Raw genomic sequence first — 27,104 nt, 5'->3', positions numbered from 1 at the left:
AGGAAAATAAAATGAAAATGGCAAAAATATACTTCCTAGATAATTTTGTACTAGGTAAAAAATTCACAACGGGTATAGATTTGGAACACATCAAATTGGTGGATGATGAAAAGAAATTTGATGCGTATCCATGGGGAAGGATAGGGTATAATGTCCTAATAGATTCGATCAAGAAATCAATAAAAAACGCTTCTGCCCTAGCTGTTGGCATCTCTGGATTTGTCTTCTTTCTTTTAGGATGAGTGTACGAGTACATTCCACTGTTGACTGTATCTTCAATATTCTGTGCTCAAATAATTGATGAGAAAAAGATATGCATCCTGAACTGGGTAGTTAACAGCCACCTAAAATGGAAAGACCTAGCAGAGAGGGTCTTCGACCATGAACAAGTTTGATGACACAAACTGTATATTGTATAACTACTGGGAATATTATATATGTACGTACAAATAGTATAAACTGATTTCTCAATGTCATTTCTGCAACAGTTTCAATACAAGGCCATGTTTCATGAGGATGATTTCGTGGAATGAAGCACGTTCCATGAAAGGAAAAGTATAGAGGAAATCATGAAAGATTTGAGAAAGGAGAATGCTCAGACAAGCTGAGCATACCAATGTGAAAGTTCCTGGATACTTTCTCAAATTTCAAGAATTAATTATGGCCAACAATCAATCTTTGAACGTGAAATTGAACAAACTGCTTCTAGACTGAAAATATGTTGAAAGAGAAGGAAAGTGCAATACTGGAACCCTATGAAAATATACAGAGGGACGAGAAAGATGGAGGTCAAGGTGATAGAAATAATGGTGAAGAAAGTGGAAGAGGGGAAACAAGTATTTTACACATATATGTATTTGTCGTTGTAGTTCTATTCATAACAGTATATTTTACATACTCATTTTATTGATGATCAGGATGGAAACACTGGAAATGAAAGTGAAGAAAAGTAGGTAAATTTTCTATTGCTCTGTATATTACGGTTTATGTATTGCTCTGTATATTACACATATACATATCTGCATATTTTACATTATAACTTTAATGATGATCAGGATGGAAAAAATGTAAAAGAAAATGAAGGACAAGAGGTATATTACACATATACATAACTGTATATTTTAAATTATAACTGTATATATTACATACTAACTATCAAGATGATTAGGGAGGACAAAATGATTGTTTTGATAATGTAGTATATAGCATTGCTCTACTGAATGAAGTAGACAAGATTGAAAATGAAGCAATAAAAATGAAGGGAAGTATAGTGGTAAATATAGTTATTATTTTTAAATTTATATGTAGTTTGAAACTATTATCAATTACGTTTAATGTGCTTTATGTAGAAGAGAAAAATGAAAAAAGCACCTGTTCACAAACCTATAGCTATCAAGAGTGCTACAATGAGCGTATGTACATTTTAAATGTTGATCATATGTATGATGTAATATTGAAAATGTACAATTTTAATTCTTGACTGGAATAACAAGCTCGAGGTAGAGAAATTTTTGCTTATCAACAAGTTGTGAGGAGGAGCATGAGGAGAGGAACTTTACCTTCATGGATAATGAGGTCTCCCTTCACAACAAAATTTGGATCGACGAAGCCAAAAAAGGAAAAATTAGAGTTCAATAGTGAAGGATTTGAATGATCAACTTTTAAATTGCTCTTCTTAGGCCTGTAGTACATTGAAGGTTTTATTATGTTATTATGGTTAGTTATGTTTCGAAAATGTCTTTCTAATTTGATTAGTTTTATAAAGTGTATACTTTATTTGGTAACAAACAGAAAAATGTAAGTTGTTCAAATGATTTTATAAATTGAATGTTTTATTTCTCTAAAGGAACATGGTTGTAATGTATGAAATATATGTTTGGGATGTAGCAGCATTTATCAGGTTAGGAATATAAAAGAAATTTGATGAGAAGTTTATTGACAGGGATGAATACGTTGCATTAGATTTAATATCATATATATGTAATAATACGATGTATATGGCGGATATTATACATTATAATTTGATATATATTGAAATGAAAAATGTGATAAAGTGTTAATGTTAATTATATTTGCAATAATATTACGTATATAATAATGTAGTACAAACTTTCAACTACAAAACTAAGGAAAATAATGTAAACACCATTGGTAGATATAGAATATTCAGGAAATTAGTGGATAATTAAAGAATAAAATTTGAATGTTTTGTATGGAAAATTGTCATATATATGTAATAATATTGTGTATATAATGGATATTAAACATAATTAGAATTGGATATATATTAAAATGGAAAAAAAATAATGTGGTTCAAAAAATGGAAAATGTTAAAGTGGATATTTTCAATAATATCACGTATATAACAAGCGAATGGAAAGTTTTTAACAATACTCAACATGGATAATATTTTCAATAATATCACGTATATAACAATAAATAACTAAGTAAAATAATGTACACATAATTTCATGGCATTTGAGGACAACTTTAAAATTAAATTTAAATTTTAACAACATTACGATGTAAAAATTTAAATTAAAAGTAAAAAACATAATAAATAACGAATAATCTAGTTCAATAAGGAAAACTTGCATCTCTTCCGATTATGACCAACACATCCACAACGGTAACATTTAACGCGTCTCTTGAACTCTATTTTTTGAAGGAATTCTAATTTTTTTTGATTGACCAATTGCACGTTTTACATTCGAGGGAAGGATAACAATCATAACATCATCAGGTATTTGCCATTGTCAATGATCACCTAAGGGATTTATTACTCCACTATATATTAAACTCAAGGTGTTGTTTAAGTAAAGAGGTGAGACATATGACTTAATTGACAAATGTTTCATGGTGAAAACAGCACATGCATGCGCACAAGGTATTTCCAATATATCCCACAGCCTGCAACTACAAACCTTCGTAGGTAAGTAAACCATATATTGGAAGGTTCCATCTATGACCTGGTATTTAATGTTGTTAACCGGATTAACCTACATTGCAAATATACAAAAGAATTATAAATATATATATTTAATATGTTGATGTATATGCAGAATACGCAAGTATATATAAATGGAGCATACCTTCATTGATCAACTACATTCAATCTGTTCCCTTAATATACCTTCAATTATTTTTGTAAAATCAGTAACTTGATAATCAGCTTCATTTCTTCGTTCGAAAAATCATATTTACAACATCATTCGCAAATCCTCAAACATGGAATATATTGGTAACTCTCTAGCCTTGAGTATTGCAGAATTCAAACTCTCAGATATATTAGTGGTTATGATATTGTATCTCCTACATGGTGAGTACGCACGAGACCACTTAAAAAAACCAATGAATTCAAGGTCCTCACGTATACCAGGGGTAAAAGATTCCAACAATCGTATTTCGTGTTCAAAGTCTATAATATTATAAAACTTCCCACATGCATGAAATACGATATCGACTATTCTCTTATACTTCAACTTCAGGTTCTTAAGTAAATGAATAAGGCACATGCAATGTAGAACGTTGAGAAATACCACCTCTATGGTTTTGCATATATTTTTATGCTTGTCAGATACCTATGACAACCTTATTTAAAGCCAATGTAAATTTTATATAGATAGAGGTCTTACCTATTCATTTGAGTTGAGGAAGAAGAGGAGAAGAACTGAACGTGAAAACACTATTTGAAGATTAAAGTTAAAGTTACAGTCCACTAAAGCCTCGAAGTTTGGAGTGATACTTCTTGGAGCTCTGAAGCTCTAAAATTTTGAAGATTGAAGATTATGAAGAATATAACTGATCTCTTGAAGTTGTAAGACAGATCAAAGCACATCATCAAACCTAAAAACCGATCATCCAAAAAAGAGAAATAAGTTCGAAGGTTGATTCTTCAAGAGATGAATAAGTCCTCTGAGAGATTAACAAGTCAAAGACCCATCCATGATGATAAAAAAAACCCAAGGGCAATTGATAGCATTAAAAATATTGTCCATCTCTTTTTAATTCAAGATTGTTTCTATATTTTATGTGTTTATTTGATTATTTTATAGGTTTCGATAGAATTGAACATTATGAAGAAAGTGGACCAACTCGGAGTCCTAACATGTATTTATGCCAGAAGACCAAAAGTTTTGAAATTGAAAAGCATATTTATGTTTACAGAAAAGCATGATTTGAACGAAATTGATCCAACTCTTTATATTAAGCCAAGGTCATTACCTTAAAGATAAATAACAATTTTGACAACTTTTTGAAAAGAGAAAAACTAAATATTTATTAAAAATACAATGAAAACATGTTGCAATTGGTTTGTACAAATGTTAAAGATAATAAAAATAAATAGATAAAAATGTTTAAGCTCAAAACATTGAAAACGAATAATGAAAAGCAGAAGCAAAACTGAGTCCTCATATGACATGTCACGAGTCTTTCCTGTCGCTCGCCTAACTTTCTCTATCTTTACTTTTGCCTGAAATATTAAACATAGAAAAATGGTGAATATAAACATATACTCAGTAAATGATCCATTACTAGTCCCACTATGGAATGAAAAGGCCATCATAGTAGTCCATGCATGAGAATGGTTTCTGTCTTGCTGAAAGGAATAAGTGAAACTAATGTATATTTATGAGAATTGAAATGTGTTATTCAACTTAGGCATTGAGAGTATGTTTAAACGAACGTGATTTATGAATTGTATTCCCAAAAGATTTTAAAAGCATCATTCACTAAGTCTTTTGACTTATATTTTAAGTTTTCGCTCCCTAGGTTGTAAAAGGTAAGCGATCGAGCGTAGACAGGTAAGCAATCAGAGGTAAGTGATTGTTTAGGATGCTAAGCAATCGTGTTTGAAAGGGTATGCGATCAGGAATAAGCAATCGATCAAGGACCTAAACGAGCAAGTTGGAAGAGCTAAATGATCGTTGAGGGATGAAGTCTGTGAAGGCATTTGGCATTTCTTTGTTAAGCCATTGTTTTAAGAATTATAGATTGTTCTGTTCTGTAATAGGAATTTTTGGGTTAAATAAATAAGAGATGTGTTGCATAACTTAAAAGTTTGTTGTTACTGTTAAGTTTGTATGTTGATGGTTAATGGTTCAAAGTTTTTAAATCATATTTTGTTTCGCACAACAAGTTTAAGGATGTGTGCGGGGCGTGCGTGATACTTTGTTCTTTGATTTTGGAGGAATCCATTGTTTTTTTTTTTTGTGTGTGAGTATTTTTATAGTATAATTGATAACATTGTCTATGAGTTTTACTATTAATTTATTGATTTTTATGATTTACATTTTATTGTTATTGATTGACAACTAATGTTTGATTGTGCAATGTATAATAGGTGACATATAATTCGTATGTTAATATTACTCCAAGAAGCACTAGATTAGATAGACTTGTGATTTGTGGTTGACAACAAAAAGTATTAAAAAACAACTTAGGAAACAATCTAAAGATATATTAAAAAACAAACAAGGTATCTAATGTTGAAATTATTTTAAAATTTAAATCAACCAAGCATAAATGGTTATAGGGTTAAAATAAGGGGTTCTTTAAAAAATAGAACAAACCTGAAAATATTTACACTGCATAGAACAATTTTAAAAAAGAAACAAACTCATAAGCTCACTACATGAAATAACAAAAGTACCCCACAATTAATCAATCACACACGCGCAAAAATGACTTTGTACCCAGTTTAAACGATCTCTTAGCAATGATCTGTAGTAGGTCTAAACGATCTCATAGCAAAGTTTAAACGATCTTCTACCTTTGTACCAATTATAAACGATCTTGTATCCTTCTACCTAGTCTAAACGATTTTGTACTCTTCTACCTAATCTAAACGATCCTGAGCAAGTCTAAACAATCTTGTAACTGTTAGAATAATAGCTGAACCGTAGAATTTTAGAATAATAGCAAAAGAGATTAGAGGAAGTGGAGATTAACTCATCAATTTTATTTAGTTAAGAAGTCTTTTAAATCATACATGTAATAAATAAAAGTTGAAAATGAGCAACTAATAGAAATATGCTACCTAACAAATAGGAAAATGATTACACGAATAACAGACTCCAAAATACTAGGACTTTAGCTACAGACTAGGACAACTAACAAATTTGCTTAACATTTCCTCCTTTAAACTGAAAGTTCTCAAACATTCAGTTTACTTAGGTTCATCCAATGAGCGGACTCCAATAAACTTCTTGAATTTCTTAAACCTGGACAACTTTAGTGGCTTGGTCATTATGTTAGCAATTTAATCTTCACTTTTATAATAAAAAACATCTATTGTTACATTCTGATCCCTTAGGAAATGAAACTTCACATCTATGTGCTTGCTTCTTTTGTGTAGAACTGGATTTTTTGAAAGTTTAATCGCTGAGCTGTTGTCGCAATAAATTGCAATGGATCCTTCTTGTTTGAATTGCAATTCTTCAAGAATTTTCTTTAACCAAATGGCTTGACACACACATGAAGTTACTGCTATGAACTCAGCCTCAATTGTTGACAAAGTAATAATAAACTGCTTTTTTCGATGACCATGAAATAGCCCCTGCACTAAGCATAAAGACATAGCATGAAGTGCTTTTCATATCATCTATATCACCTTTTCTTGAAGATCACCATGCAAGAATACCGATTTTACGTCTAGCTGGAAAATGGGCCAAGAATTTTGTGTTGCCAATGCTATCACCAATCTGATTGTGTCATGTTGGGCTACCGAAGCGAAGACTTCCTTATAATCAACACCAAATTCTTGCTTGTAGCCTTTAGCGACCAGATGCGCTTTATATTTGTCAACATTACCTTTTTCATTTAATTTAGTCTTGTAGACCCACTTCACATCAATAGTCTTCTACCCCTTTGGAAGTTCAATTAATTCCCAGGTGTTGTTTCTTTCAATTGCTACTATCTCATCATTCATTGCCTCTTGCCATTTCGGTTTTTTGACAGCTTCTTCAAAGGTTACTGGATCCCAATCTGCAAACAAAGCAAAATAAACAACTGGATCATCAGATTAATCCATTCCAGTTACCAAATAGTCTTCAATCCAAGCAGGCCTTCTTTTGACTCACTGAGCTCTTTCTACCCCACTGACAGCTGGAATTTCTTGAGTGATAGTTGCTTCATCATTTGTTTCAATCTGTTGCCTTGTCCCTTCATCTCCATTTTCAAATCAACCTGGATTCGCTGGTTAGGCTTGCATTCTTCATGACTCTAGAATTGTGTTTCATTGAAAACAACATCGCGGCTAATGACAATTTTCTTGGTGATTGGATTGTATAGTTTGTACGCCTTTGATTGCTCATAAACACTGAGAAAAATATATTTTCTCCTTTGTTGTCAAGTTTACTCCTCTTTGCATCTGGAACATGTGCATATGCTATGCAGTCAATTAATTTTAAAATGATCAATATTTGGTTTTTTTTCCACTCCAAGCTTCTTCTGGTGTCTGATTTTAAATAGCAAATGTGAGACTTCTATTCAGCACATGGATACTCCAATTGACAGCTTCAGGCCAACAAGTTTTCTGAACTCCACTGCTCTTTAATAGACACTGCACCATGCTCATGATTGTGCGACTTTTCCTCTCTAAAATGCCATTTTGTTGTGGCGTATATGCTGTTGTAAGTTGCCTTTTAATGCCATGCTCCTCACAAAATTTTTTAAATTTTGCGAGTTGTATTTACCTCTACGATCACTACGAAGAATCTTTATTGACATGTCTGCTTCCTTTTCAACCTTTTCTTGGAAGCTTTTAAAAGCTGAAAAAGTTTCAGATTTTTTCTGTAAAAAGTCAACCCAAGTTTTTCGACTATAATCATCAATGAATGTTACAAAGTAACGTTTACCACCATTTAATGTCGGATTTATGGGTCCACAAAGATCATAGTGAATAAGTTCCAAAACATGCTTTGCTCTCCATGATTTTTCTGTTGGAAACCTATCTCTGTGTTGTTTCCCAACCACACAATCTTCACAAATCTCAGAATGACTTTTAATTTGTGGTAAACCCGTCACCATATTTTTTTCTTGCAATGTTTTGAGTCCACCAAATTTTAGATGCCCATTGCGTAAATGCCATAGCCATGCCTCATCCTTCACCTTTGCTGAAAAACATGAATGAGTGTGGCTTTGGAGATAAAGCGAAAACATCCGGTTCGATGTCATGTTCACCTGACCGATTAAGCCTAATTTCTTATCATGAACTTTGCATACACCATTTTTGATGAAGACCTCATACCCCTTCTCTTTTAACTGACCCACACTTAGTAAGTTAGTCTTTAAATCTTGAACAAAAAGGACATTTGAAATAGTATGGATGATATCACCTTTGGTTTGGAGAGTGATTTTTTCTTTCCCCATAACAGATACCGTGGAGTTATTATCGAACTTGACAGTGTTACGAAAGGTTTCGTCTAGTTCGAAAAAACTCCTTTATCACCACACATGTGATTACTGCAGCCAGTGTCTAAGTACCACAAATTTGGTTATGCTTCTTCATTCACATGACACACCATCAAAAGAGAAACCTCTTCGTCTTGTTCTACAAAATTAGTTGATTGTTCCCTATTTTGCTTATTCAAATTAGTTTGACATTCTAACTGATAATGACCATACCTGTGGCACCTATAACATTCAACATTTAACTTGTCTACCGACCTCCGTTGATGACTTTCTGAGTTATGGACTCCTCGTCCTCGTCCTCTTCCTCTTCCTTGAGATTGACTGTATCGTGGCTGGTGTTGCTACTGATTCCATTGGTTGTTGCTTTTCTTCTCTTTACCTCTGCCTCTACCTCTTTTTGACAACGATGGAGTTTCTATTGAAGCTTTCAAAGCTTGCTCCTCATTGTCTTGTTGCTTGAGCTTCTGTTCATGTACCAGTAAAGAACTTTGCAGCTCATCAAGTGATAGATCATCAATATTCTTAGACTCCTCAATTGCACAAACAACAAAATTGAATTTTGGTGTTAAGGATCTAAGTATCTTCTCAATGATGATGATATCCTCTGACATGTCCTCGAACATCCGTATTTTGTTGGTGATTGCCATGACTCGTGAGAAGTAAACAACAATCGACTCATCTGACTTCATCTTAAGGTTTTCAAACTTGGTACGTAGTGTTTGAAGCTGCTGCCTCTTTGCTGTTGCCGAGCCTTCATATTTTTCTTCATTGAATCTCAAATCTGCTTGGAGGTATCTTTGCAAAGAATTGTCTCTAAGATTAAACGATCAATAGCCTGAAACAAGTAATTTTTGGCCTTCAGATCCTTCAATTTCGTTCCTTCAACTTTAGTCTTTTGTGTGTCTGTCATTGCTGCTATTAATTCTGGCATTCCATTAGACACAACTTACCAATATTCTTTTAATCTCAAAAAATTCTCCATCATCATTTTTCAATGATCGTGATGACCATCGAAACGAGGAATCGCTGGTTGCACAAAGTTTTCAGAGGCCATTGTGGTTAAGCTAAAACTGTCGTCTGTTGCTTTATAAATTAACTTCGCTCTGATACCTGTGTTAGAATAATAGCATAACAGTAGAATTTTAGAATAATAGCAGACGAGATTAGCGGAAGTGGAGATTAAGTCATCAATTTTATTCAGCTAAGAAGTCTTTTAAATAGACAATACATGTAACGTATAAAAGTTAAAAATAAGCAACTAATAGAAATATGCTACCTAATAAATAGAAGAGATTACACGAATAACAGACTCCAAAATACTAGGACTTTAATGATGATTGGTAGATAAACCAACATATTAGAAAGAATCAAATTTTAATCAAACTTTTTGGTTAATATGATATCAAATCTACACATGAGATACCAAAATTTAAACCAAATAAAATCTATAAAAGAATTCACAATATATATTTGTATTATAATTTTTGAAACCCTTGATGGTGGGCTTTCCAGGGCCAGTTCCTTTCTTTCAAATATGCCCTTCATTTGTTGGGCCTAAGCCCAATACACAATTTGGTTTTTTTTTTCCCTTACTTTTACTCTTATTTATCTTTCTCTCACTCCAAAAAAAGGTTATCGACAAACCCTTTGTTGTGATAAACCATTTTCCATATAGATGCTTTCTATTCTTTGATAAAACAAATATAAATAAATTTTCATCTTAATTTAATTTCCAATAAATAAAGTACAGCTTCATTTGTTTTTAATTTTAATTTTTTTGTCTTTTTCTTTCTTAAAGTTAATCTTTTTCTTATGTGGTTAATGTAATTTATAAGTCCAAAATAATAGAAATAGGAGCTTCATTAATGATTCTTAAATATTAGTATATCTCTTTTCATAAGCATTTAAAGGAACATACAATTTCATGTCTACAAGAAAATCGAGTTTCCAATTTTTATAAACAACCTTTGGTTTACGTATATTAATTATTTCAAACAATAAGAAATACAAAACTTTATCCAATCAACTTGTTTTTCAAAAAATAAACAACAAAACACAAGAAATTTGAAAAAAATATATATAAATAAATAAATAAAAGAAAAAACACGTAATATATCTTAAGAACTTTATTTAAATCAAGCAACCAAATTATTACCTCAACCAATAAAGTAGAGGGATATTAATGCCTTTAGTCTGAATTTTAGGTCCAAATTTGCTTTCAACAAAGATGAAACCAATGTTATATATTATTAGAATATTTCTTTTTCATAAAGAAGATTTTATGAGGAAAACTAGATGCTTCAAACATGACTTATCCTTCAATCTTTTTATCAAAAAAAAAGAATATATATTAGAAATAATTATCACATCATTTTCCATTATAGTAAATTATATAAAAACAATTTCATATTCTATCTTTAATAAACTTCTATCAATGTCTATTCTTCTATTAGTGTCTATTGATGCTTTGATAAAAGTCGTTGATAAAAATAAAAATATTATTATATTTTGTAAATATTTTTAACAATTTTATCATTTACAATAATTTCTCTTAACCATTTTTACCCTAAAGTTTGACACCTTGGACAATTTTAATTCTAAAATTTCAATTTTGTCAATTTAACTTCAAACTTGAATCAATAAGGTGGAGGTTAGTATTGTAGTAACGAAGTATTTTGAGAAACTCTTGTATGAATTCTTTAAGCACTCTTGTATTTTGTCGCTCACTCTAATAAGATCTTTTTTTTTTTACTTCCCAAATTTCTTAGTTCAAAGAGGGAGGTTGTGTGATACTTGTTGGGAGGTTGTGTGTATTTTAACCAAGTGCTGTTTCTTAGTGTATATTTATTTGTATGTTGCTTAAATGAATTTTTTTTTTTTTAAAGAAAAGTAATAAATAGATCTAAGTAGCATTTAAGTTATATTATACGTTTTGATTTAAAGAGTGGTCAATTAATTAAAGTTAACATGAAATGATGTTTAGCTAACTTATTGATTTGACCTTGCTTTTGTTTATTTCTTATTTTTTGTGGCTAATTGTTATTCCTTTAGCTAATCATTTTGTTATCTATGGATCTTTTTTTTTTAAAGAAAAAAAAGCTTTTTTTTTATCTAATTAAATATTAATAGAAAAAAAAGTTGCATCTTTTTCTTAGTGGAGAAAAAGGTGGAAATATCCTTATGTGACATAAAATCTACATCTTTGTTGTTGGTGTTGTTTTAATAATAATTATTATTATTACTATTATTAATTTATTTATGGAGATCCAATTCTATAAGATTTTTCTTATTTCTTTATGAACTTTATCTAAATAATATAACATTTTAAAATGTTAAAAAAAATGAAATACTTTAAATCAAACTAAAGATGATATATGGGACTCCTATACAAATTATTGAGTTATGATTTATGAAAATTATTTACAATAAATGAACTATTATTAATTAAATTTATAAGCATTCAAAATAACATTCCTAAAATTGTTGGATAAATCAAAACTTGTCATCATGCTACTCAATTAATCACCGAGGAGAGTGACATTTGAGCTTTTGTTTGAGGTGTGGAAGTGAAGGCTCTAGTAGAAACAACAACAAAGGCACACTCGACCTAGTCTGAGTACAATCTCACCTAAAAACCTTAAATGGGTATATAATGTTGAGTTTTACATATATTATTCCTCTAAGCTTCATGAACATATTATCAAAGAAAAAAAAACGATAGGGAATATTTCTCATCCGCTTTCTTTTCTACAAAAGGCAAAAAACCATTCGATTTCAAACCAAATCCTTACTAACCAATTTCACACCATATCAATCTAAGACCAAGTCCTAACATAATTAAGCTTCTATGTATACGAAGTTATGGTGTGAGATTCTACTTACAACTCAATATAAACATCCCAACTCACATAGCTCAATTTTGTTGTTGCACTTCGGTGGAGCTATACGCGTTGGAAGGATAAATCTACAAAATAAAAAATCGTTAGCTCCTACTTAGACCGGCGCTACACATGCAATCCCTATATGGAAAGTGTAATCGTATATCGCTTGATTTAAGTAATAAGAAATGGTTTGTTTATCACTTATTTTCTAATAATAATTTTTCCCTCCTTGGTACAAGTCTAAGTTCAAGTATAAGGATTTAAGTGAGCGTTCTGGCGTTCGATTGAGGCGACAGGACTCCTGAAGTCATGTCTTATGCCGCATAGTGAGATTAAGGATGCGTGCAGGGTGTCACGGGCATACTTGTCCAAGGTGTTGTTTACCTATGGTCGTATGCTCGAATACCCCTAAATCGCTTTATCTTTATGTCTTAAAAGTAGTTTAGTCTATTTCTTTCGTTTTCGTGTCACCGAGCCACAGTGTAACATTTCAGCTTTTTTCATATGCAAGCCTGCCAAGGCCAAAAATCTCAATATGTACTATAGGGGGTACCTGAGTAGTCCTACCCCTGCCCAAGTCTTGTCGCACTCTTTGCAATCTAAGCTATTTTCCTTGCAATTGACAGTCTTCAATGCTTCTTTTATGATGTTTTCAACAATTTACTTTCTCTCTCCCGTTTTATAAAAACATTTTTCAGAGAACGTGGAGGGAGGTTACACCATACCGCGAGTTTGTTCGCGGATTTCGAATATTGAACGACTGACTTATTGATCGAGCTGAACAAATGCTGCACAATCATGTTTGAAAGGTTACGATTGTGACAAGTGGTATCAGAGCCAAATCGGCTAGTTGATAATAAGACCGAAATATGTCGTCAACGAGTCTATCGGGCAAGGCCCAAAGAGACCGACTGGTAAAGCTGTAGGAGCAGATGCTCTACCTAGCTGAAGTTCCCGATTCCGTCCACTTTTTGGAGTCCCGTCTCGAAGAAATTGCTGAGAAAACTGACACGATTGATGCGGTAGCTGGCCGTGTCGAAGGATTACCAATACAAGAGTTGTTGGCAAGAGTCGACACTCTAGAAGGAAACGTTGGAAGAACTGTTAAATATGAATATGGGGACAGTTTGTCGAGCTTTGTTGCCCACATGGAAGAACGTGTCAATGAGCTAGACAGCTCTCAGAAGACACTCTTAGAGATGATAAACGACATATCAGAGGATTTTCGAGCTACCCTCGATGTCGTCAGAAATGAAATCGTAGATGTGAATGCGAGACTGAACCTCACAATGCGATTAATGGAAAACCAAGCTCCAGCTGGAGGAGAAATTCCAGTTAGTAGAGTGAATTTCCGGAACCAAAGCCCTTCTGTGGGGCAAGAGATGCAAAGGCCCTGGAAAACTATATTTTTGACCTCGAGCAGTACTTCAGGGCCACAAACACGGTTACTGAGGAAGCCAAAGTTACACTGACGATGATGATCTGTCTGAGGATGCCAAGTTATGATGGAGATCCAGATATGTGGACATGGAAGAAGGACGTTGTATGATAGATACTTGGGATGCCTTGAAGAAAGAACTTTGCTCACAATTCTTCCCTGAAAATGTTGAGATTTTGGCTCCGAAAGTTGCGTGAGCTGAAACACACCGGTAGTATTTGGGAGTACGTGAAACAGTTTGCGGGCTTGATGTTAGACATTCGCGATATGTCAGAGAAAGACAAAGTTTTCTGTTTTGCGAAGGGCTGAAACCGTGGGCCAAGACCAAGTTATATGAACAAAAGGTCCAAGACCTCACGTCAACGTATGCAGCAGTCGAACAGTTGATTGATCTGATTAGTGACTCTCAAGATGTGAGACGTCACCAAAGCTCCTCACCTGGAATGAATAGGAATAGTCGCTCGAGTTCTCCCAAAGCTGTCGGGGGAGACAAACGTTTTGGTAAAGCCCGCAGGCCTTACCAACCAAACACAGAGAACACATGGCGAAGGCCAAATAATCGAAGCCAACCCAAGCGTGCCCTCAGTTGTTTCATATGTGAGGGGCCACATCTGGTAAGAGAATGCCTGAATAAAGTTGACTTCCATTTTTTTCAGGCCTCATTAATCCCAGATTCAGATGATAAGTCGAATCAAGCCGAAGGTGAAGTCACCAAATAGAAGGGGGCGAGAAGCCTAGAATAGGGGCCTTAAAGTATTTGTCGTCTCTCCAAAAAAAGGCAGAGGAGAGAAGTGTATCAGTGGAAAGGGAATTATTGTATGTTAACAACTGGATCAACCAAAAACAGACTAAGAGCACTATGGTTGACTCCGGTGCAACTTACAACTTTATAACAGAGGCAGAAGGCAGATGTCTAAGACTCCGTTGAGAGAAGGATTCAGGAAGAATGAAGGCCGTGAATTCTGTTGCCCTACCTATCGTTGGACTAGTGAAACGAACGTTGATAAAGTTGGAAGGATGAAAAGGCCTTGTAAACTTTGTGGTTGTAAAGATGGACGACTTCGATGTAGTACTAGGAATGGAGTTCCTCCTTGAACATCAAGTCATACCAATGCCCTCAGCCAAATGTCTAGCGATTACTGGGTCTTTTCCCACCGTCGTGCAAGCAGATATTTGCCAGCCTAATAGGTTTAAAATGATATCGGCCATGCAACTAGACAAGAGTCTCGTCCAAGAGGAACCACCATTTAAGGCGATCCCGCTTGGGTCATTGGGAAAACTAGAGGAGACAGTCCCCAAAGACAATCTGTGTGTCCCTGAGAAGTATCATGGGGTGATGCCAAAAAGTTGGCCCAATCCTTGTCGATGTGAGGGATGACCGACCATGGGATAGAATCGTCGCCAGAGGCGAAAGCGCCTACAAAGAATGCTCATCGCACGACGCCACCAGAGTTAGCTGAACTTCAAAAACAGTCGAAGAAATTATTGAGTACAGGATTTAGTAGACCTGTATAAGCTCCGTATGGAGCCCCGGTCCTTTCTATGAAGAAGAAGGATAGAAATTCACAACGGCGTATCAAATGCAGTATCCTGAATAAGCTCACAGCTAGCCACAAATATCCATTTCCCATACTCCCCAATCTATTTGATCGCTCAAGTGGGGTGAAGTATTTCCCGAAGTCAGACATCCGATCGAGGCACTGTCGAGTAAGAGCAACGAAGACAGAGGGACTCGAGACACCTTGTATCACTGGACTTAGAGCATACGAGTTTCCCGTTGTACCATTTAGTCTTACCGATGCCAAGGGAGGAAAGTGTTGTTCTATGCAGAGACAGATAAACGTGCTGGGTCATGTGGTGGAGTTTCACCAGATTGAGGTGGGAAAAAGGAAGATTGCCGCAACATGTGATGGGAGAGTACCAAAATCAGTCGTGGAGTTACGCTCATGCCCTGGACGGGCCAATAGTAATGGACAGTTCATGGAAGGATTCTTAAAAGGAGCAAGCTCGCTGACTGAGTTGTTGAAGGAAGAAAACATTCAGTGGGGTGGAAACCTCAAGCATCAGGCCGCCTTCGATGGTCGGAAGCAAGCCACGATTGAGGGGTCAAGTCTTGGGGTTGTCGATGCTAACAAGCCTCCCAAAGTTGAGGCCGAGCAATTCAACTGTATGCTCGGAGAATATCTGCATCATTTTGTTGATGGCAGACAAAGGAATTGGGTCCAGATGTTGAATGTAGCCCAGTTTGGTCATGATGCTCAAACAGATTCGCTGATCAGGAGAAGTCAGTTTGAGATTAACGATAGTAGGCATTCTGTATTGCCGCCGGTCATTGATGACCCTTACTGGGAACAACCCTCAAGTGCACAGAGTTGAAAAGGAATGGGAGCATATGGTTGACATCACCCAAGTGTGCCTAGAAGAAGCTTCAAGGCTAATGGAGGAGAGGGTGGATCAAAAGCGATGCCCCCTTGTGTTCGAGTGGATGACCAAGCTGTCGATCAGCAGTGCAACAACGCCATACGATTATCTGTCAGACTGGAACAGGAAGAAGATAGAGAAGTTAAGGTAGTCCTTGCTGACAGGGTAAGGACAGGTAGAAGGCCCACGAGGGAGATACATAAATTCCTAGTGAAGTGGAAGAACCCCCTCGTTGAGGTAACAAGCAAAGAACGTGTCGAGATCTTGAAGCGTGAAAGCAAAAGACGGAAGAGCTCCAGCTTTGCCAATTGACGGTAACGTCAACCATTTAGGTGGGGGAGAATGTCACGGGCATACTTGTCCAAGGTGTTGTTTACCTATGGCTGTATGTCCGAATACCCCTAAATCGCTTTATCTTTATGTCTTAAAAGTAGTTTAGTCTATTTCTTTCGTTTTCGTGTCGTCAAGCCACAGTGTAACATTTCGGCTTTTTCATATGCAAGCCTGCCAAGGCCAAAAATCTCAATATGTACTATAGGGGGTACCTGAGTAGTCCAACCCCCGCCCAAGCCTTGTCGCACTCTTTGCAATCTAAGCTATTTACCTTGCAATTGACAGTCTTCAATGCTTCCTTTTATGATGTTTTCAACAATTTACTTTATCTCTCCCGTTTTATTAAAATATTTTTCTGAGAACATGGAGGGAGGCTACATCATACCGCGAGTTTGTTCGCGAATTTCAAATATTGAACAACTGACTTGTTGACCGAGTTGAACAAGTGCCGCACAATCGTGTTTGAAAGGCTATGATTGTGACACGGGGCAAGGCGTGACAAGCTTCCACTTTGCTTTATAAGCAATGTGGAAATGAATAAAATAATAATATTTTTCTTTAAATAATTTTTCATCAACAAAATTTGAATTCTAAAGTCAATAGAATCTAAATTTTTTCTATATATTATTAATATTTTTAGCAGTTGTGTCCTTTAAAATAATTTTCTATACAACTCTATTCTTGGGTCAAACAATGATAACTTTAAGGTCAAATTACACAAAAAGCCTCTAAACTTTGTATTGTGTCAAAAATACCCATAAGCTTTCAAAAGTTTAAAAAATGCTCTTATACTTTCAAAAAAAGGTTTAAAAAATAGTCTTATCGTTAATTTTGGATGGATACTGTTAAAATTATGCTTCAAAAATACCATTGAGCTTAAAAGTTTTTTAAAAATACTCATTAATCTAAAGTTTACATTAATTTTCTCAACAACCAAAATTTTAAGTCAACTACAATTTTAAATTTATTTGACTATTAGTACAGAATGATTGACCACGAACACAACTAATCTCAATAATTTTTGTTGTAATTAACAAATAGTTAATTGTCAAATAAAAAAAGTATTTGACTATTAACATACTGCGATATTTTGATAGATCTATCGGTATAAAATTTTTTATTCGTCTAATTATTGCTTTAACATGTTTTAAGAAGAATTTTTTTTATTTTGAATTTGTGAAATTTTATTTTAGATTTTGATGGATATTTCTGGAAAATTTATAAAAATAAAAAATTTAAAAAATAAATTTAAATTAGTATAAATAGAGATATTATTCAAATATAGTAAAATAAACTAAAATATTTACAAAATATAGCAAAATCTTGGATTCTATCAATGATAGACACTGATAAGCTTATCTATCAATATCACTGACCGAAATTGATAGAAGCATATTGGTGCCTATCAATGTCTATCATTGATAAAATCTGAAACTTTGCTATATTTTGTGAGTATTTTGTCAAATTTTCCATTCTTGACATTTTTTAAAATAATTATTGTTATTCTAAATAAGTAAATTACATGCCCTATTAATTATATTATATTTATAATTGTCATTTTGATGTTTATTTTTTGTGATTCGTAGATTTTTCTACACTATAATGGAAATATAGATTCAACCTACTATGTCGACATCAACTCTATGAAAATGTAAAAATATCGATAGAAATATCGACATATCGATGTAAATTTAAACTATGGCTTTAAATTAAAATTTTGGTTTTTATTTTGGATGCTAAGAGATTTAGTGTAAAAATTTAATTAGTGAGAGTGTTTTTTTTTTTAACTTTTTTTTAGTTTAAAGTTATGAAACTTTTCAATAGTTTAACGGTATTTTTGAAACAAAATTTTAATGGTTCCATCTAAAACTAATGGTAAGAGTATCTTTTTAACTTTTTCTAAAAAATTTAGGGTATTTTTGAAACTTTTAAAAGTTATATTTTTCAGAAAATTTTGAGAAATAACACCCTTTTGGTTTTACATTTCAAGCACACTCTCAGAAAACTCGTAATTTTGTTTTTCTTGATGTCAATCTCAATCGATCTCGACACTGAAATGCTTCACAAATTTAAAAGGAACTCTTTCAATGTAATTTCTCGATCCATCTCGATCAAGATCGACATTGAAATTGTGTACTGGTTTTTTTTTAAAATTTCAAATAAAGAGTTTTATCAAATGTATGAACTTACAAACTTTGTTCATTGGGAGAGCATTAGCAAGAACAACCTTAAAGAAATAGGGATTTGAATTAATCTACATTATATTTGCACTAGCTATTTAACGGAATGGAGTGTTTATTACGTGTCTATCAAACAAGTCAACCAACAATCACCTCTACAAAATTTCCATAAATTTAACTTAAGCACCATAAAATTATTAATATATTATGGAGAATTATCAAGATAAGGTGATACAGAGGAAGATTCGAAGAGATATAATAGAAGATGTTGAAGAGATAGACGAAGAACACCACAATAATAGCAAAAACACTACACCAATCACTCCAAAATTGTTGCAAAGAAGATTAATTAACAAGGTCTTATACACAATTTCATATTTTTTGTAGAATGATAATTGGTTAATAATTATAGATAATGATAATAAATTAGTTAATTAATACAATATTTTAGGGAGCAATATTAAAATTGGAGATCCAAAGCGAAAGAAACTAAAAACTAGGGGTAATCTTGAGCCAAAACGAATACGATTTATCAATTTTTTAGGCTTTCTCAATACAATTTTACTCGATATGAACGAGATTATCAAGTTTTTAGGCTCTATTGCTACAATTTTGCCTAAGATTGTCAACATGAGCTCAATTCAATTGGCACATGTATGTATTCGTCTCGAGTTCAAATCTCCCCACCTTAAGTTGTATTACAATATCATTTCAGAAAAAAAAATGCCAGGATGAATTGAGATCTACAAATTTTTTAAAAAGATAAAAGAGATTAAATAGAATTTCGTCTAATGTCTACTGAGATGCTGGTGTTGATCTGCCTGAGATTGGACCGAAAAAAATAGTTTAATGAGTTTTTAAAAGAATGTGCTATTTTTAAAAAATAAAATCAAAATTATGGTGTTTTTGTTAATTTTCTATATTTTGACACAAACTACAAGATGTTTTTATTATTATTATATCATTTACCCAAAGTTAAAAGGGGAAAAAAAGGGAAAGAATCACTTTTTTTTTTTTTTTTTTGAATAAAACCCCATAAAACTGTGGGTGGGAATATAGAGGAGTTTCTAGAAGTTGCATTTGAAATGGAAAAGAATTTTCTTTTTACAACTTTAAATTGAGGGAAAATTTTGGAGCAAAACAACAACCACTCATTTCTCATTTCTCATTTCTCATTTCTCATTTCTCATTAGGTTTAACCTTTTTCCATTTACATCTTCTTTTTTTTTTTTTTTTACCATGATTTAGACTTCAAAAATATTACAATATGTGATTTTTAGATCTAGAAAAAAAATCAAAAATATTTACAAAATCATCTAAAAATGTCTAAACACGTTTCAAACAGATTGCATAAATAGTTTTTAAAGATAATTGCAACAAAATTTTCATACTGATTTGCTTATAAAAAATTTAGACTTTAATTGACTTGAATTATAACTTTTACACAAATTAGTTAAACAAAATCTAGAATCTAAAAAAATGTGAATCAATACCTACAAACGTTCATTAATACAATTATAAATTATAAATTTTAATTTGATACAAAATAATAAACTAAAACTAAACCTAATATTTCGTATATCAATTCTATCAAATTATTATTTGAAAATAAATTAGTGTATGCAAAGTTTATTTCTCACATATACTCAATTAATTTAATCGTTTATATATTTTCTCTAAGTATAATAATTGATTAAAAAATACTCATCATTATTTAACTTTAAATTTATCTTTAATTTGAACTAATGGAAAACGATTTTTGATTAAAATTAATGGTAATGATAAATAGGTCATATCCAGAATAAGACATATTCATTATTCTTTTTTTTCTTTTCCTTTTATATATATATAAAAGAAAACTCTCCAATAATGTAATGGGTATTATTATAATTTCTAAATTATTAGTTCATTTGATTGGGCCAATTTTCTTTCTTTATTGAAAATTAATTTACAATTGCTCACAACAATGGGGATTCCAATATTTTAAACAACTATTATTTGGCTTCATTTGTAAAATTTCTTAGTTCAACTTACACATTTATATTAATTTCATAGACAACATAAATTAATCAAACACATAACAACAAACTTAGCCTTTTTTTTTAATTGCTATATAACAATCCAAATGAAAATAAAAATTTCTAAATTTAGTGCTATGTATATTCAATTTTATTATAAGAAATTAAACCCTCTTCCTTCCAAATAAATATTAGAAACCACGGAAGAAATGAATATGACAAAATGAACTAAAATATTTATAAAATATTACAAGATTTTAGATCTATAGTCTTTTATTGATAGTTTTTTTATTAGTGTCCATCAATACTTATAACAATTTTGAAATTGTATTTTGTAAATATTCTCAAAAGTTTTACTATCTAGAATAAATGTTAAATAAATAGGATAATTAACAAATTACTTTTCTATCTCAAATTATTTGATGGAGATTTGAGCATTATTTAATACCGATATATACTAACTTTGTCTCTTATGAATAATGATTTGTCACAACTATTTAAATCAATAAAATGTTGACAATTAATAAGCTTAAAATACACAAGCATTTTAAATACAGATAAATAATTTGTAATTCCAAAATTGTATTAAGAAGTCATATGTTCAACAAATAAATTTTTCATTGACTTGATCATACTCAATAAGCAAGTGTAATCAACTTGAACCTAAAGTCAAGGAGAACAATTCAACCCTAACCCTTATTTGACCTTAATCCAACAAAAAAAAAAAATTGTGAAAATGATATCCAAAATTTGATATTTAATTGGGTAAACTACTAACTATAAAATCAATTGAGATACTTATAAGCAAAGATTTAAAAATTTAATGAGCATCTTTTCATGACCTAAGCTTTAAATAATTAATAATTGTCTTGATTATTTGGTTTGGAGCATATAACATTGTAATTTATTATATTTTCCAAGGGTAACAACCTATAATATGTAATGTGAAAATAAAGAAGAGAATCATGAGAATATTAAATGGACCCACTATGTTTATTTTAAAGTAGAGAAAACCATATTCCCTGTAACTAAAAGTTCAATTGGTTTCTTAGAAAACCATCAAAATTAAATCAATGATACATTTTCTAAAAAATGTTTTCTTGGAATTATTTATTACATACATACATACCATTCATTGATTGTAGATAAGTTTATGTCTATTTAGTTTTTCGATTTTCAAAATTACAAATTGTTTTCATGAATGCTGATTGTTTATAATATATAAATCAATGGAATAAGAAATTGAAAGTTAAAAAAGATAGTTATAATTTTTAATTTATATCTAATAACTAATTTTTTCTGAAAAAAATCAATTTTACAAATTTAATAACCAAGATTTTAATTCAATAATAATTGAAAAAAAAAAAAACAATACAATACAATCGTCTTAATGTGAATTTAAAAAAAAAAAAGAAAAAAGAAAAAAGAGAAGAATTAAGAATCCAATTTTCGTCACGTAAATAACCATTGATTTTCTTTCACTAACACTATTTAAAGAAAAGTTTATTTCTTAATGTTAATTGTTTAACTTATTTGAGTCAATATAAGTATTGAAGCAAAATTATTTTTACAAAATTTATTTATAGATAATAACATTCTAAAAATTGATATTTTTGCTTCATTAATGACACAAAAAAAGAAAAAAAGAAAAAAAGAAAAATAGAAAACTAAAGTTTGTCTTCTTCTGGGTTCCGACGTTCGAGATCCCACGGGTTTCACACTAGAAAATATTTAATGAAATAAAATAAAATTTTAGAAAATGAAAGAATAAAATAATGATAAATAAATAAAAAGGGAAAGGAAAGTTCTCAAAAGACGAGAAATGATTAAAGTTTTATGTACAAATATTTTGGAAAATAAGCTTTAAAGTCGTCCAGCTGTTCCCTTTCAGGGAGCACTCACTCTTCAATTCAATTTTATCCATACAACTTTATAAATCATAAATAAATACAAACACTCTAAATATTATATGCCCTTAGTATAATGAAACTCTTTACGGGATTTGAATCACCTATTAATCTCAAACATATACTCTACATTAAGTTCAATAATAATAAAATTGTTAATATTTATCTAATTTCAAAGTATCATAATACATTGGTTGAAGATTTCAAAAATAATAATGTATGATTTCTTTGTTTAAAAACTAATAATTGAGAATTGCTATAGAAAGATTCGATTATCTTTTTTTTTTTTTTAATTTTTAATTTTAATTTTATAAACACGATTGGGTAAAGCTAAAATTGCTAACCCATTACACAGAGTAGAATACCCTTGCAACCAAAAAACCGAAGGATTTTCCTTTCTTTTTTCCCCCCTCCTCAATTAAACAAAAGCACATACATTTTCTCACATTTACTATTATTTACTTTTACGGTTTACCCCCCCTTAATTATCTCCTCTTTTTTTTTTTTACTTTTTTTTCTTTTTACTTTTGTTTATGATATTTCATTTCCCAACAAAAAAAGAAAAAAGACAAAAGAAAAATTTTTAAAAAGAAAAAAAAAACCCAAAATTTTTACGGATTCTCTTTCAGAATTGATGCCAATCCCGTAACGATCTTAGCTCCTCTATCGAGACTCTTCGGTTTGATCGCCGGAGGTTGCCAGGGCGTCACTGTCAACGCCGCCTTCTTGCCGCCATACAATCCTTCCTGCGGAGGCGGCGATGAAGCGATTGAATTACTTTCACCTGATGTGATCATCGTCTCTTCGTCTCCGAATATCAATTCCAATTCTCCGCAGTCCGTCTCTGTCGGCGATTCTTCGTTGTTCTCGTTTTCCTCCATGTTCGTGATTTCGATCTCCTTCACCGAAGGATTTGGAGGCTTGGATCTGATGTGAGGCGAAAGCCATTTAGCTCTCATGTATTCAGCTTTCCTCCATGGCGGAAAGTGCATCCCCTTCTTCTTCAAGCTCTGTCTCGCAGCCTCTGATACGATCGATACGATTTGACCTAAACGATCCGTTTTTCCGACGAAGATATTCGGGATTAATTGAAGAATCGTCTTGTACATTCCAGTGGAACGAGCGATCTCAAACTCCGATCTGAAATCTATGTCTATCACCAATCTCTCGTTCTCCACCATCACATCGATGTATTCATATTCTCCTACACACAGAATTTCTAGTTTTAATTCGAATATAATGGAGGTGTTTCATTGTTTGTATGTTTGTTTTTAGAAGATCACAATGGAGTACCTGCAGGATGTGAAGGGGATTTCTCCCATTTCGATTTACAGATTGAAGAATCGTAACCGAGAGATGAAAGGCCATCTGTGACAACTTTTCTCAAATCGTCTTTCCTTTTGTGAATTTTGTTGTTCTTCTCAACAATCTTTGCGGTGTCGGCTAAGAGATTTCTCTCAGCTACGCTAGCACAAAGTATCAGACTCTGATTCCAAAAGAATTGAATCAATTTCAGTTTCACAAGTTGAGAAAATTAAACTTTTAAAGAGAATTGAAGCGGCATTTACCTTGAGTAAGTCGTAAACATCGGCACCAGATGATCCGATTGTTACAGTTTCACCAAAACCACCGCCGAAGTCATCGGACTCATCATCAGAACTGTCATTATTGTTCCCGTTGAAGCAATTGCAGCGGTTGCGACCGTTCTTCACAGCAGTGGCCACTGACAATTGCTTCTCGTTACTCTCCTCAATAAAACTCTGCACCATTTTAGCCAAACAAATGGAGCTCGGCTCAAACTCAGAGAACCCATCTTTATTGATGATGAACTGTGCAGCTTCCCCAGCCGCGATTGGCTTTTCCGCAGTTGAATTCTTAAGAACATTCGGAAACGGTCGATCAAAGAGCTTCCTCAAACGCGATTTCAGTACTGGTTTGCCAGGATCAGCACGAATGGCAACTCTTCCAGTTGGAGGATCGATATCGATAGGTTGAACCTTCATCTGAAGGTGAAACAAGGTACAAACAGGTTCTTAGAACAAGAATAGTTAAAAGAGAAAGTAAATGGGGAGTTTTAAGCTTAATCTGAACTCTATAACCCTCAGGCTCTCTGTTTGATGCAGTAATTAGTAATTACGCACCCTCGTCATCTCTGCTCCATTCTGATAATCAATAAATAAACATCGCTTCATAATTAATTACACAGGCTCAGAGTGAATAAAATCGAAGTAGATGAACCCAAACTCGATGCTTCTAGTTTTCCTCTTATACATTCATCCTCCATTCAGAAATCAAGAGGAAGAAAAGGAAAGATTACACAAAATCGATGGACAATCAGAGAAATTAAAACCAAGAAATCAATGCCTGCAGCAGTTTCATCAAAATTCATTCCTCTCTACCAACCCAACCACTGTCTTCTCATATTCAAAATTACAGACAAAAAAAAAAAAACCCTAGGAAGTAAGAATATACCAAATACTTTCACATAGAGAATGCTAGAAATGGATACCTTTCCCCGAATTTCCATGGAATTGACGCGGATAACTTAGTGACTAAGCGAACGAGAAATTTGGATTTGGGATCAGAGCTTTTCGTGAAATACATGACGGCGATGATCTGAGATACGAAGAGTGAGTAATGATTTGGAAGAAGAGGTGGCCGGAATATTCATTTGACCGGCCCGATTTTCTTCGCCGGCTAAGAAGAAGAAGAAGAAGAAGAAGAAGGAGAAAGAAGATGATGATGAGGAAGACGACGAAGAAGAAGAAGAAGAAGAAGAAGAAGATAGAGAAATTTGCAGGGATTTGTGTGGTTGTGGAGTGTGGAGTGGGCAAAATTGGGGATGGATTTCTTTATAGAAAATGAAGATTGCTGACTAGGAGGGTTGAGACACGTAATTAACTTACATGGAATTTAATAATTTTGATTTCTGATAATGTGGATTTGTGACGTGGAGGGTGAAGATATTATCCCGAGAGAAGCAACGTGGAGGGTTCTAATTGATTGTGAGTCAATTATTGTGAAGTTACATAAATGGGCATTTGGTTTTGTGTGGACTGTTGGAAGACCCTACACCCTATTGTACCCATGGAATCTCCAAAACCCATCAAAATCCAGCGTGGCAAAATAGTAAATCTCTCGAAAAGTCCAAACCAAGTTTTGGGGATGCGTATTATTAATGTGCAGTCACTCCGACGACGGTGTTTGGGTACAACATGTAGGACATGTACTTTCCCTATTGCTCACTACGTTCCTCTAAAAATTGATAACACTCAAAACAATTTTCACTTCACCATTTTTTTTTTGTTTATTATCACTTTTCATAATAATCCTATATTTTGAAACTATTAACTAATTTCCAATATTCTTGAATTCGGTTAATAATCGAAAAATGGGGGAATTTTTTTTTAAAAAAAATGCATTCACCACTTGTTTTGTTTCTTATGATCTATATGAAATTTTAAATTTAGATTATCAAGGTAATATCAAAGCAGAAATAAGTAGACTACTGTGATTCTTTGTGTAAAGAACTTATTGACAAAAGATTGTACTCAAATTTAGGAGTGAGAAGAACATCACACAAAGAAGTATCCTCAATTAGTTCAATATCTCTAGCTAATATGCTGAACATGTATTCTATTTTTGTTTGGCAAGATGACAATCATGGTTTTGTATAATTCTAAAATTTTTAAACAAATAATAGTTATGACTAATATGTGTTAGATGCACCAGAATGTAAGACCCAAACATATTGATGCTTAAAAGGGCATGAATTAGAAGACTGTGATAACATTTTAAGTAGTGTTGAATTAGAAGACTGGTTTCTTAAATGGGAGTTATTCCTCATATTATTCAACAATAATCTCCACTTAATGTAAATACAAATAAGAGGGCTATATTTGTAGCCTTTGAGCCTGATACTAAATGGCCAACTAACTTATAACAAAATAACTAAGAGTTTATTATAACAGATAACCAAACTAACAAAGCTTAGCAACTACTTTGCAACTTAATTATTACAAAGGCAATTTCTCTAATAGTAATTAATGAAATTACATTGATACATAAATCATAATGGATCGTAATCACAAGTATAACTAGATTACTTCTTATTGTGTTTACTTAAAATTATGAATTTTTGTCAAATTTATGTTATCGTTAACGATAACCCAAATCATGATGGAACGATAACAATAGAAGAATCAAAATTCATTTTTTTTCCTCTAATAATAACTATAATGACAAACATAACCATAACCATAATCCGAACTATAGCAATAGGGGTAATATAAATATGACATAATTTCGAACACAATTGGATTGATCACCTTCTACTCGTCAATCAAATTATAGTTGTCAATACCAATGTAAAACGAAGATAAACAACACCAAATGTAATCACATAGGACCTACCTTTTAAATTAGATTCATTCCCAACAGATTAGGGTAAAATTGAACCTTAAATCAAAGCATACAAGTCATTTATCACAAGAAATTTCAAGAACCAAGAG

General features: G+C 32.5%; 2 protein-coding genes across 4 annotated transcripts; both read right to left on the bottom strand.

Annotated features, from left to right (window-relative positions):
* Positions 1 to 6,862: 6,862 nt before the first annotated feature.
* On the bottom strand, positions 6,863 to 9,062 carry LOC127149396 (uncharacterized). The gene is made up of 3 exons (XM_051084607.1): positions 8,795 to 9,062; positions 7,698 to 8,117; positions 6,863 to 6,987 (listed from the first exon to the last, which is right to left on the bottom strand). The coding sequence occupies exons 1-3, from the start codon at positions 9,060 to 9,062 to the stop codon at positions 6,863 to 6,865; spliced, it is 813 nt and encodes a 270-aa protein (XP_050940564.1).
* Positions 9,063 to 22,839: 13,777 nt separating this feature from the next.
* Positions 22,840 to 25,499, bottom strand: LOC103491218 (uncharacterized). Of its 3 annotated transcripts, XM_051085257.1 has the most exons (5): positions 25,103 to 25,431; positions 24,735 to 24,755; positions 24,162 to 24,596; positions 23,887 to 24,079; positions 22,840 to 23,797 (listed from the first exon to the last, which is right to left on the bottom strand). In XM_051085257.1, the coding sequence occupies exons 1-5, from the start codon at positions 25,118 to 25,120 to the stop codon at positions 23,205 to 23,207; spliced, it is 1,260 nt and encodes a 419-aa protein (XP_050941214.1). In that variant the 5' UTR covers positions 25,121 to 25,431; the 3' UTR covers positions 22,840 to 23,204. The 3 variants fall into 3 exon arrangements, with proteins under 3 accessions (XP_050941214.1, XP_008449296.1, XP_050941215.1); XM_008451074.3 differs by lacking the exon at positions 24,735 to 24,755 and having other exon boundaries at positions 25,103 to 25,499; XM_051085258.1 differs by lacking the exon at positions 25,103 to 25,431 and having other exon boundaries at positions 24,685 to 24,750.
* Between the last annotated feature and the right edge of the window lie 1,605 nt (positions 25,500 to 27,104).

The sequence above is a fragment of the Cucumis melo genome, chromosome 5 (genome assembly GCF_025177605.1).
Source record: "Cucumis melo cultivar AY chromosome 5, USDA_Cmelo_AY_1.0, whole genome shotgun sequence".
Lineage (NCBI taxonomy): Eukaryota > Viridiplantae > Streptophyta > Magnoliopsida > Cucurbitales > Cucurbitaceae > Cucumis > Cucumis melo.
This window is presented reverse-complemented; position numbering and strand designations above follow the sequence as displayed.